The following is a 14,049-nucleotide window of genomic DNA, read 5'->3' on the forward strand; positions in this document are numbered from 1 at the left end:
TTCTATCTCAAAAATGTGGTGTACGTTTTAAAAAACAGTACTATATTTAAATAAGTAATCCATAAATTTCTTGTTATGAATAAATAAATAAATTAATATGGAGATCGCCATGGAATATGTGATCCAAACCTAAGATGCACTTTAGCAGAATCCTCGGCACAAAACTTCGAAACAATAAGTCCAAACACTGCCAAACTATGAAATTGATTGAGACATGTTTGAAAAAACCAACTTCATCATATATATCCATCCAAGTTTTCGATTTATTTTATTTTCAAATCGCGGGAAGAAAAAGATGGGTAAAATAAGACATGGAATTGGAATGTATTCACAGTGGCATCATCATAATAATAAAATTCCCTACACAAAGAATTCTTCAACCTTGTGAAATTGATGTATCAAGAAGAAAAAAAAGGGGCACATTATTACATAAAGAACAGAACCACATACCCCTAAAAACTAAGGCTCTAGTTGCAGTGCTTTAGCAGTTGGATTTTGTGGAGAATGTTGATTTTGTAGTACACCATTGACCCCATTATGATGATGATGGGAATCCTCATCCGAATTAGCCATTGCTGTTGTTGTCGTGGTCGTTGTTTTTTTCATTTTTTTCACAAGCCCAAAGTGCCCCAAACCCTCCCACCCCCAATCCCAAAGGTTCAACACAATGTATGTCCCAATCCCACCAATAAGCCCATACGCAATCGAATACGTCAACGGCATCAGAATGAGCGTCACGAACGCCGGTATCGCTTCCCTCATGTCCTCCCAATCAATCTCCACCACCGATCTCATCATCAAAACCCCCACCAGAATCAACGGCGGCCCCACCGCCCACGCCGGAATCGAAGCCAGCAACGGCGTGAAAAAAAACGCTAAAAAGAAATACGCCGCCACCGTCAACGCCGTGATTCCTGTTCTCCCACCTTCCCGGATCCCCGTCGAGGATTCAATAAACGCCGTCACCGGCGAGGTGCCGAGCAAGGACCCCACCACGATCGACGTGGCGTCCGACATGAACGCGAAGTACTGTCCCTCGAAGCCCCCCTTGTCGTCGGTGAAGCCCGCGCCGTCAACGCCGTGATTCCTGTTCTCCCACCTTCCCGGATCCCCGTCGAGGATTCAATAAACGCCGTCACCGGCGAGGTGCCGAGCAAGGACCCCACCACGATCGACGTGGCGTCCGACATGAACGCGAAGTACTGTCCCTCGAAGCCCCCCTTGTCGTCGGTGAAGCCCGCGAAACGCGCCATGGAGTACAACGTTCCTGTCGTGTCGAGAATGTCAACGTACAAGAACGTAACCACGGCTTCCCAAAAATACCCTTTTCCAATGTTCTTGAAGCTCAACGCTCCCGCGGTGGTTTTTATAGTGTGAACATCCACCACCTTCTTGAAGTACTCGTGCGCGGAGTTACCGGCGTCCGTGTTCGGAAACGCCGTCACTTTAGTGCCACGGAACCACGACACAACGGTGACGAAAACGATGCCGTATATCATCGCGCCTTTAATATTCTTCGCGAGGCAGTACGCGATTATAATAAAGCCCACGAGGCCCAGCCAGAGGGTCGGGCTTTCCATTCTGTCTTTCAGACAGAGAATATCACCCGAGACGGTTCCGCCGGGTAGTAAACTAACGGTGCCGTTAGCTGCCGTTAAGACGGGTGCGAGTGAGGCACGTGAGGAGGTTGGACAGGCGCCGAGGGTGACTAAGGTGGATGCGCTGTACCCGATGAGCCCGATTCCTTGGTTGCTTTGAAGCCCGATGAATGCTAAGAAAAGCCCGATTCCGGCCGAGGAGCTTATTCTGACGGGCTTGGGGACGAGTTTGGCGAGCTTGGCGCGAAGCCCGATTGCGGAGACGAGGAGGAAGATTGCTCCTTCGATGAAGACTGCGGCGAGGGCGCTTTGGTAGGAGACGTTGCCAGAGCCGTGGAAGCCCACGACGGTGTAAGCAAAATACGCGTTTGAACCCATGCCCGGTGCGAGGCCCAAAGGGAGGTTCGCGAACGTGCCCATGATGAAGCAACCAATAAGAGACGATGCTATAGTGGCTACGATTAAGTCCTTGCGCGTGTTTTCGAGGCAGGCCGCGTAGCCCGGGTTAACCGGGCTGAATTTGCAGGAGGCGTCGGGCTGGATCACGCGGAGGGATAGGCCCGAGCAGGCGGAGAGAGGGATGGATGGGTCTGAGCAGAGAGGGACGCAATCGGAGACGGAGCAGGTGCCGCCGGAGTCGGAGAGGATGGAGGCGTTGACGGCGAGGATGTAGGCCATGGTGAGGAAGGTGGCGGTGCCGGCGCGGAGCTCGGTGGTGAAGGTGGAGTTGCGTTGGGAGAGCTTGAACCATTTGCCAACTCTGGTTTTGGCTACGTATTCGTTGAGGCGAGAGAGGGGCTTAGTGTGAGAGTTGTGTTGTGGAAGTGGGGGCCTTTCAGCCTCCATTGGGTAATGCTTGCTCTTGTTGATTTTTGGATTAGGATATTTGCATATTATCAAGGTTTGATTTTGAGGGAAGCAGAGCACAAGAGAGAGAGGGACAGAGCTTGTGGCAAGCTTTGATTTGTGTGGCTCTCCAATCTGTTTTTGCAAAGGATAGATTCCAAGCTCTGGGGATCTCTCTCTTTAATATAGCCAACAGTGCAAAGGGTATCAAATATTTTCAGATTGTTTCGTTTTTTTCCTGCTACTATTGTTAATTAATAAATGAAAATTAAAGTCATTACACCAGGATTTGGGTGATAATGGTGTGAACCGTCGCCATCTTAATCAGTTTTCTCATTAGCCATTACTTCTCTTATTATATACTAGTATTTGATTGGATGTCCTTCTTTTCTTTATTTGTAGATCATTCTTTGATCCAGCTTTTTAGAGTGTATGTTACTCTGTTTATCATTAACATGGGCTCTGTTTGTAATCATAGTCATTTTATTTAAGTTTTTGAATAATTCTAACATATTATTCATGCCAATATTTTATTAACTGTGTACAGTATACTGGTAATGATTGGAATAATTAATAAAAAAACTACGTACTTGGAATACAATCAATATATACTTGATTACAATGTATTGATAATATGAAATTTTATTGTAGTCATCTCTGTGATGTATAATTATGTTTTCATAAACAATTATTTAAAAAGTTATATTTGAAATGATTTTTAATTAATTAATATAGTAAAAAAATTAAATTCTTATATCGTGTGTATGCATGCGCGCACCTATTATGGCACACATGGGCCGGGGCAGACATTTTTTTCCTGATTCATTTCAATATTAAATATGAACGGATAGTGTGGAACAGTTGGGGTAAGTTGGCTGAATTTGACTTTGAAAAAATATATATTAATGAGAACATCATTAAAAATAAAATTTCCCTGTCGAAACCATTACTTTCTTGATAAATCCCACCAAGGAGGCGAATATGTGGAATTGCTTTAGCAATAATATTGACTAACATGGCTGTTCTAACTTGCATAGTTGGCTGCTCCAAAATTCATTCATAAGAATAAAGGATATTTAGGTTTGCCTCCCTTTGTTTTCAATTTTTATTGTTTTTAATAATATTGTCGACTTTGGGATTTTGTATACCGTGGGAGTGCCTTGTCTCTTTTCAAATTAGGGCGATGTTACAAATTGGAAGACATGTATTGGATATTGAAGTCTTCCATTTCAGCAAGTGACGATCAATGACGTGATAAAAAAAATTAAAACAATGCTACTCTGTCGCCATGTGCTTAATGAATATCGCATGGTTTCACACTTGAATTTGTATATTTGTAGGCTTAAATTTTTCGCAGGTCAAATTCAGCTGCACATGCTTTCAGGTTAGCCTCGTTTCTCTTATTCAACCATTCTGATACCTAAAATAGAAGGGGGGGAAAAAATCCAATTCAATAAGTCGTGTTGAATCAAAGTTGAAATTTTATTTTATGTAAAATAACAAGTAGTGTACGATAATATAATCACAGAAGAAATACTAAAGCATGGACGTTGAGCATTACCAATTTTAGTCAATTTATAATATAAAAAAAAACATTTACCTACTTTCCAATCATATAGGTGACCTTTCTATTCAACTTTTTAGTTTCCAACATTAGTCACTAAATTAAACCGGCTGTAACTCATGATTGCATATTGAAATTCGGGTTTTACTATGATATGATGCTAAATAAATACTTTCCCGGATTTTCTACTTTGTAATTATGCGTCACAACTCAACCGAACATGTAGATAAATTAGGATTTGTTTGTGATGATTTTCAGTTGTTTTATTTTAAAATGTAATTTCAAAATGAGGACGTGTTCGATAAAAATGAGATTGGTTTTTTTCTTTTCTTTTCAAAACAGTTTTTATCTTATTTAAAAAATAATAAAAATAAGTTTGTGAATTTTTGCCTTTGGTTTATTTTAATCCTATGGTGCTTTTTTCCATTATTCTCTCTCACTTTGTATGTCATCACTTTGTATGTCATGTCTTTAATTGTGATCTTTGATCGTCATTTATCGATAATGATCACGATCGTCGATGGTCAATCGCTGGTTCATTAGTCAGGAGTTGGGATCATTTCTTTTTTATTATGCAATAGTTTTTAAAATCAAAATTAAAATTAAAAATTGAAAACAAAAATTGGATTTGATTTTCAAATATTTAAAAATGCAAAAGCGCAGTCTAGAGCTGTCAAAACGGGTCAGCCCATGTGGGCTGGGCTGGCCCGCAACAGGTTGAGTTAAAAGTGGGTTAGTTCAGCTCGGCCCACTTTTGTGTGGGCTAACAAAATGTCAGCCCGGCCTGGGCCACAACGGGTTGGTGGGTTATGCGGGCTGGCCCACTTTTCTGCCTTTTTTTTTTGTAAAAAAAATAAAATTATACCAAACAACTTAAAATAAAATTCAATATAAAAATCAAACTAAATCAAATCCAAACATTCAATATTAAAGTGATTGAAATCTTCAAAATAAACATTCAACATTAAGATAATTGAAATTTAAATGTCATCAAAAATAAACTTCTAAACTATTGAAATTAAACATTAGAGTCATGGACTGTGAAATCCAGAACAACTCCCTCTTCTTTCTCAACATCACCATTAATTTCATCTACAAAGACAAAAAAAAAAACAATATCATTAATAAGTCAAATAAATGAAACAACACACCAATAACAAACTAAAAATTATGAAAAAAGAAATGTAAATTACCAATATCTTCAAAACCATTTATCCAATTTTGAGTTAAAATGAGTGCTTGAACATTGGAACGAAGAAGACTAGCGCGATACTTGTTTAGCACACAAGCGCCAATGCTAAATGCCGATTCACTAGCAACAGTTATAGGAATGCTTAACACCTCACATGCCAATCTACAAAGATTTGGATAACGTTCTTGGCGGTCCTTCCAATAACTCAAAATATCCAACTTAGGAAAAAACTTTGGCTCAAGCGGTGTCTCAGCCAAATATAGATCTAATTCAGACTTGTCATTGACATTAACATTTTGGCTCACATAATTGATACATTCCTATAATATAAGAGAAAAATTAAATTAAATAAATTGAATCATAAAACAATTAAATAATTAAACAAAAGAAAATACTAACATTATATGGATCATTAACAAATTAACAATTGCTAATTCAATTAGACTTTGTTATTGTTTGGGCTTGCTCTATTACTGAATAATTACAAAATAAAAATTTAATTTCTTAACAATTGTAAATTTATAATAATAATAAAATAAAATAATATATTATTTAAATTTGGTGGGTTGACAGGCTGGCCCACCAACCCACGGGTTGAGCCCACCTAACCCACGGGCTAAGTGGGTTGGACTGAAAAGTTGTCGGTATCATTTTTTAAAAAAAATTGAGCCCGGTCCACCTCTAGCCCGTAGTGGACCGGGCTGACCCACGGACCGGAACCCATTTTGACAGCTCTACGAATATATATATATATATATATATATATATATATATATATATATATATATATATATATATATATATATATATATGATAGATAAATAAAAAAATTTGGTCAAACAAAAAAAATTGATGTGATTTTTCTTGTTTAAATAAGCGATATTTTAGATAATTATTTTTATTTCTTATTTAATAATTATATTATTACTAGGATATTTAACATCTAATGGGTGTTTAATGCATATTTTATAAAATATTTTATTTTTCAAATTTCAAATTATTATGAATTGGGGAAAGGATATTTAGTTTTAATTATTTGAATTAATGCCTTCATTTATTAGTTATTATGAATTTATTTGTAAAAAATATTTTTTTTTATTTTTTTTAATTTTAGAATAATTAGTTAAAATAAAATAAATTTTTATAATTACAAGTGTTTAAATTCGTGTTTTCGTTTATTATAATTATGAAATTTTAATTTTTTATATAAAAGTATTACATTAATTTTTTTAGTATAATTAAAGTTAAAAAAAAATATTTTTTTTATCATTAGATGTAAAAGTATAAATCTCCCCAAATTAGAGGCACTTCAAATATTTTATTCGTAATTATTGTTGTAATTACCATGATAACAATCATGATGATTATAGTGCAAGATTGGATTTTGTAGACTAGATTTGGAGTGATGCAAGGACCACGGCATGGTCATGCCAACTCTTGGCCGTGGTGCCCCTCACTCATTGACAATTAGATTTTTAGGTTATTATAAATAGGAAAATAAACTCTTCATTTGTTATCTTTTGTTCTATTTTCAAATTGGAGAGCAAAGAGACTATGTATGTTCTTTAGCTATAAAGGGTGTAGAGAGCATCATTGCATGTTGTTACGGTAAAGTTCTTACTCTTTTTTTTTTTTTTTGTGATCTTTATTGACTTGTTTTACTTATTTAGTTATCCTTGGTCATAAATGACCAATTCCTCTTAGCCCCGATTACTCCCGATTGCCATGTAATTGTATCATTGTACCTTAACTTTGATCTTAATGAAATCTTCGATGTCATTTAGTAAATTAAATTTCTTTTGTGCTTTTTATTTTGTCTTTTCAAATTGATGTCACTCTAAACTTGAATTGATTGTTTGTGATTAACTGAATTGTGAAGTAATTGAATTCATATAATTTATGATCAAACTTATTGTGTGAATTTTTAGTGTATGAAATCATTTTAATCAACCTCTTTGGGATTTATTGTTTTTCCTAAATTAATTTGTTTATGATCAATTGAGAATTAATTTAGGGGAAACACACTTGTTAAACTATGGTCAATTGTTAACTAACAATTTTAAGAGGTCATTGCCCATTGAACTAATTAGGAATTTTATTGGGATTAAAATTGAGAAAAAGGGGTACATATGAAGTCACAATCCGGATTGGTTTCTTAACATTTTTTCTCACATTAATCGTTTTGCTGTAACTCTCATTATTCCTAAAGGAACAATTGAGCACAACTTCCTCTCAACTTGATTTTAAAATCTAATTATTTAGTTTATCCTCTGAAATTGGTTATTTAGGAACATTTATAACTCATCCTTTTGATTCGATATCAGAATTTTTAGAATATTATTATTGTATATGATAGATTTGTCCTTAGCAAACACATTTCTAACACATCATGAATCTTACTTCCTTAGATAATTCTAATTCGAGATAAACTTATTGTGAGAATTCATAATGATACGTATATCGCAACTTATTCTTACGAGTATGAAATACACGGTCAAGTCCAAAAAATTCCAATTGATAACTCAAGTAAATAAGCATTCTAATGGATATCAATTATGGAAGGAGTTAGAACAAACTTAAAGACTCGAATTACATAAATACAATACGAAATTAATGAAATATAGTTGATTATATTAAAGTTAAGTTAAAAATCTCATCCTAGCCAAACCTCAGAGGGATTTAGAAACTTAAGCTGATAAGCAAGAAAACAAAGAGGCTGGAGTGAGAGAATGATAAGACGGGCATTAAATTTCCAAGAGATTTTATTCCCAAAACTTGAATTTCAAGTCATGTTGGTGAGAACACTTTTTCAAACGCACATAATTAAACGTGGAGCGCAATTCAAACAGGCTTGTGTCATAAAATGTGTTAAGCACACATCAGGCTATAGTTGTTGGTAGTTAAATGCATTGAGTGCATGAGAATGTATGCTGAGCAAAATGCAAGGCAAAAATCATCAGCAACAGAAATGCACTAGGTGTACTGATGTGTACGTGTTAAAACATTTTTACGATTTTCAGCAACAATTTATTGTTTTGCATATTAAAGACCGAAAATTAGTAAAAGTATGCAGAGTTTCACTGTCAAGATACTGATATACAGATGGGAGTTAAATATATATAAATCTTCCTAATCTCAACAATTTATTCTACAAAAAATCATTTTTCCACCTATAGATCTATATGTGGTATACATTTATCAAGTAAAGCCTATTCTGGCTATCAGATTGTATATTGTTTCCTCTTCGCATTCTAAGAATTTTGTTTTTATACTTCTTTTACACTGTGATGGAACCCAGAATAACATTTGAAAATACATTAGATATGTTTCCTATCTCTCTCCATTGCAGGGATCGAGAAATAGACTTTATAACTTGAAAATGCATGATATATAGATATATATGTGTGTGTTAACAGATTCTTATCTCTATATATTATGGATGTGGATGCATACAATTTGTCTGAATTATTGGTCTGTTTATATCATTTTTCTATTTTATTGAATAAGACTTGATGAGTCTTCTGCCCGCGTACCAAGTCGCGAAAATGTTGCAACTTGCAATCACCTTTGCCCGCGTAAAAGAAAGTATAGGTGGTCCCTAAAATACAATAACAAACTACTTAAATTCTCTTAAAAATATCTCCAAAAAAAATTATACACTCACAATATAATTTTTTCTTACACTATTCTCCGATCATAGCATATATGATATATGATAAGATTATTAATTTTTATAATAATTACATTAAAAATTATATCAATAATAATTTATAATTAGAGCATCATATAAAACTATTTTACATCATTAGTATATAATCATTAAATTCAATATTATAATTCATATTTTTTTAAAAGAAATATTATAATTCATTCTTAGTAACTCTTCGAATGTTAAAAAACTTTTCAAATTCGTCATTAACTTTACTGACATATTTTAATTTAGAAACTAAAGTGACAGTTATTAAATACTTTAGAGTATATTTAAATAATTTTATTACTTGGAAGATGAAATTAGTATTTTTTTTTAAAAAGCCATGTCATTTTTTTTAAAGAAAAAACAACAACAAAACAAAAAGCCATGCCATGAGATCCGAGCCGTTAAAATTTTTCAATGGTCGAGAAAATCACCACTTGACTGTAGACTCTCTTGTTTCCACGAATAATAGATGAGTTGCGGACTGAGAATGTTGTTAAGTTACAAATCAAAGCAACCACACATAAAATCAGAAAGAACAATCGATATATATTTACTAATCATAAATAAACTAATAAAAAACATATTTTTTAAAAGATAAAATATATTTTTAATTCAAATCCAAAATCTTATTTTAAAAGATCGAATTTATTATTATGAGTTGGACTAACAACTTATTAGTACGAATAATATTATTACGAGTACATCATATTGGTCCATCCGGAAAGGTATCTCCTCCATCCAGTATGTATATATCATGAGTGTATATGTAACTGTATTAAATATATATTGGTTATTTCGTTTAGCCTCTTAAATCTGTTTATCAAGTGAAAAGAGCGATCGATTACTATTGGATTTTTTCAACCTTGTACTGTAGGGCAAATGGGCAACCAATAGCTTAGGGTTAAGGAGGATCTAAAATACCACTTTTAAGTGACCTAATTATTTAACATGGGTGGCAACAAGAGGACATAAATGCTCTTATTGGGCAGACATTGTATTGAATACCTCATCTACTTGTGTTCAAAGGGTGGCCAACAAGGGGAAAACATTGCTCTCTGTACTTAGTTCTGTCTATTGAATGATATCATTGATATGTACACCAGCGCCAGGAACGGGCTAATAAATGACTCATATTTGATTGAACTTGAGCGGAACAACTATCGCAGAATTGCTAGCTAATGCAATAAAAACTTTTAACCAAATAATCTGACACCAATAGAAGCATTGTATAGTGCGATCAATTATTCATGTACTAGTATGTTCAGTTGATATTGTGGTCAAGTGGTACAAGGATGTAGAGGTGTCATGAATGAACTTAAAGCTCAATATTTTTTTTTGGTTTGTATAAAAAATATAAGGAGTTTAAGTAAGTTGGATTTTTATTTAAAATTTGAGCTTGATTAATTTGTTAGAGAAACATGTATTCGAGTTTAACTCGTTAAATATTTTTTTATTTGTAAACATAATTCTTAATTATTTTTTAAGTTGATCGATTTAATATTTAATAGATATCTTCATCTTAAAAAAGTGAGATGAAAAAAAGAATAAAATATATTTGAATATAAAAATATATTTTATTAAGTAAATTTCTTTACATATATAACATCTTTTTATCATTATACTGATACACCAGCTATTCCATAGTCATTAATTAAGTCTATAAAAAAGCTAGATTCATTTTTTATAATCGAATCTAAAATTAAGTTTGAACTTATTTGTAGAACAACGAACTCAATCAAGTATTTAATCAAAACTAGTTCAAGTGAACATTTTTTAAATAGATTAATTTAAATAGCTATTCACAGATTAAAATTTGAATATATAATTACTTCTTTTTTGTTACTGAATAACAACATACAACACACTTGAGAGGCAAATGATATATATAATTTTTACTACATGTCTAGATGAGGATCTTCTATTATTAATTGAAACGTTCACCAATTATATTTGATAAAAAAATATGTTTATCTTTATGAAATGATTATATGGAAATATAACAATACTCTAAGATATCTAAATATTTTGTTGTTTGTATATAGGTGTCTTCAAGTAGCAGTGGATTTAGTTATAGTATAACACTGCAATTATGACAGCAACAAATATCAGTCAGAAAAATAAAATAAAATGGGAGTATTAAGCCAAGTAATTATGATTTTCCATAATATTGATCAAGTAATTTAAAATCCCACTAAATTTATATGTGAAAAAATGATTTATTAAACAAAAAAACTTGTGCTGTTTGATTCCTTTAATGTGTGAAATTCTCTTAACTAGGTGTTAATATTAATTTACCTTTCTTAATGTGTGAAATTCCTTTAACATCAGATCCGATGTGTTGGGGAATCTTTGACTCATGATAAAAATCAAGTATCAGCAAATTTAATTATAGTATATCACTGCAATTAGCAATATCATGCAGTCAGAAATAAAATAAAATGGGAGTATTAATCCAAGCAATTATGATTTCTCCTTCGGGTTAGCATCGTGGTTGGCCTCTAAATATACATTACTGCTGGCCAATGCAAGATTTTTTTTTTTTAAATTTGAACGATTATGACGAGCACAAGCGAATAAATCTCAAGGAATTTGAGCAAAAAGCAGGAATTGAATATTTTACTATTATTTTCCCTTTTTTCTATTAAAATAGTTTGCTTACCCACATGTGACCTCTAAAGTTCTCCAATAACATAATAAAGGTTGAACTTAAAAATGATTTCCAGAATAGGCTGTGCTCCAGACAAAAATCTTCATTCTGAAAATTCTATGATAGTGATTGATAGTATTAGAATCAAGAAAGGTTTTTTACAAGGCAACAAATGCGAGATGTGATTAGTTCCCCTGCCAACTTGTTAATAGTCATGCTAGTAAATGTTAGTAATCATGCTAGTATGAACGAATAAATGTTTTTCATAAGTTTCTATGAACTTAATGATTAACTTGTCACACTTTAATTGACTGCTTTAGGGTATGATTAAGTAGGATCTTTAATATCTCGAGACATTTCTTATTCCTTAATCATAAGGGTTTCACTGAATCCCTACCAACTTTAGACAAAGCAGAAAGGTAGGCACTTCAAATCAGAATCCAATTAGAAGCAAAATAGTTAATTTATTCTAATTGTTGGGTCCCACTGTCCCCATGCTGTGAGTATTTGAATGGTCCTGAAGCAAATGGGGAGGTCCTTTTTGCGGCCCTTCACTTATAATGGATTGGAAGCGGAAAAAAGGCTACTTCTTCCTTTTCTTTATTTTTGATATTTTGGCTAAACTAATTTTTCTGGCTTTGTTGCTAGTGAAAGGTGATGCTGGCGTCAAAGTACATGTTGGTTTCAAGTCGCTTCAATTAGCCTTATATATCCATCTCTATCATATATTGTGTTGGTTCAAGGCATCAAAAAAATCCTAACTTCCTTTCCTTGTGGATGTACATAAATCGAGCACTTTCATTGTTTCCTCTTCAACACTTGACACGCATCACGTGAAGTTCGATCACTTTTTTGGTTTTGGGTCTTTTCCTACTACACGTTAGAGAGCTCCACCTGTGAGTGCTTCCTAACCTAATATGCTACATTATTATTAGCCCCCGATATACGAAAACAAATCATACATTTTTGTTTGAGGAAAATAGCTCCCTGTTTATGATATCTTTGGTTCAAATAAATGACATCAACCACCTAGGATTTAACCTTCTATAAGAATAGGAATGAAAAAGTATCGAATTATTATTACAACTTTTTATATTATGTATTTCTTTTAAAGAAAAAAAACTTAAATTATTTAACATAGATATATGAATAGTCTTATACAACATCTTTTGACTACGAAGATTATTTTAAGAGATTTAAAAACACACAAAAAAGGACAAATATAAATCCATTTGGCCAAGTGTTCTAACAAGAATTTTGATGGCCGAACTAACACGAACAAATGTTGAGGATAAAGCTGCATCAGTCTAACTTGAAAGTTCTAAAATGCAAAATGCCCCCATAGTAGTCATATTTCTGTTTTTAAATATCATCTTGCATCAATGACGAATCATTTCATCAATTAAACATTTTATTAATATTTCGAACGATAAAAACGAATGCTTGATCCGTGTAGATGATTCATGTTATACTCTTGCCAGATAAAAGCAAAACATAGATTGGACGAAGCCTGGTTGTAAACCTTTCTAGCTTCCATGGTTTAGAACTCGACTCTTAAATATTGTTTGGACATTTTGCTAATATTTTTTCCACAATTTGTTTGTGACCTTTAACATTATGAATGCCTATGGACTAAACTACAATACAATATATACTTGAAAAAAAAAAAAACACAAATATGAGTGTGCGCTAATGTTTGTTTATTAAACTAATTATTTGATCCTTATATTTAGTTTTAATTTGCAAAGTAGTTGCTGTACGGAAAGAATCCTAATTTTTGGTCCCTATTAGAAATTAATATTATATTTTCGTTCCTATTATTTGAGTATGCATATTATAATGACATTAAACTAATGCTAAAGTGTGCAATGAAATTCTAACATTACATGAGTAATCAAAAATGAGTTTTACATTCTAGTTTTTGACAGGATGGAATGGAATTGGCATGTGATATATTACATGATCATGTATATAGACAGGGAGTAAATCAAGGTGAGAATAATTTATTATTACGATAAATAAGATAAATAAATATAAATATTAAATTATTTTTATAAATTATTAAATCATATTTAAATAGTTAAAATTCTCTATTTATAAATAAATCAAAATAATTATATAAAATATGAGAGCATATGTAGGAGATTTTCTTCAACGAAAGAATTTTTCTAATATTTTCCTTAAACTCATATCTCTTTCAATCTATCATTTTTATCTTTATTTTTAAATTAAATTTTAATTTTTAAAAATTTATGAATAGTTAAAAATTAAGCTTATATCTTAATATAAAATTTATATCATTAATATAAAATATTTTTTTATTATGAAGTTTAAATATAATATAATTCATATATTTATAAATATTTATTTATTATAAATTTTAGTTACATAAAATAGATATGATTTTTTAAATGATTATATTATCTTTAACTAAATTTTAATAGTAACCATCAATCAATGATATATAACCCAAATTTATAGTTATATTTTTTTGAAGTTAGAAAT

General features: G+C 32.5%; 1 protein-coding gene across 1 annotated transcript; it reads right to left on the bottom strand.

Moving 5' to 3' along the window:
* Positions 1-243: 243 nt before the first annotated feature.
* Positions 244-2,739, bottom strand: LOC100788148 (adenine/guanine permease AZG1). Its single transcript, XM_026128891.2, has 2 exons — positions 1,167-2,739; positions 244-993 (listed from the first exon to the last, which is right to left on the bottom strand). The coding sequence occupies exons 1-2, from the start codon at positions 2,442-2,444 to the stop codon at positions 460-462; spliced, it is 1,812 nt and encodes a 603-aa protein (XP_025984676.1). The 5' UTR covers positions 2,445-2,739; the 3' UTR covers positions 244-459.
* Between the last annotated feature and the right edge of the window lie 11,310 nt (positions 2,740-14,049).

The sequence above is a fragment of the Glycine max genome, chromosome 6 (genome assembly GCF_000004515.6).
Source record: "Glycine max cultivar Williams 82 chromosome 6, Glycine_max_v4.0, whole genome shotgun sequence".
Classification (NCBI taxonomy): domain Eukaryota; kingdom Viridiplantae; phylum Streptophyta; class Magnoliopsida; order Fabales; family Fabaceae; genus Glycine; species Glycine max.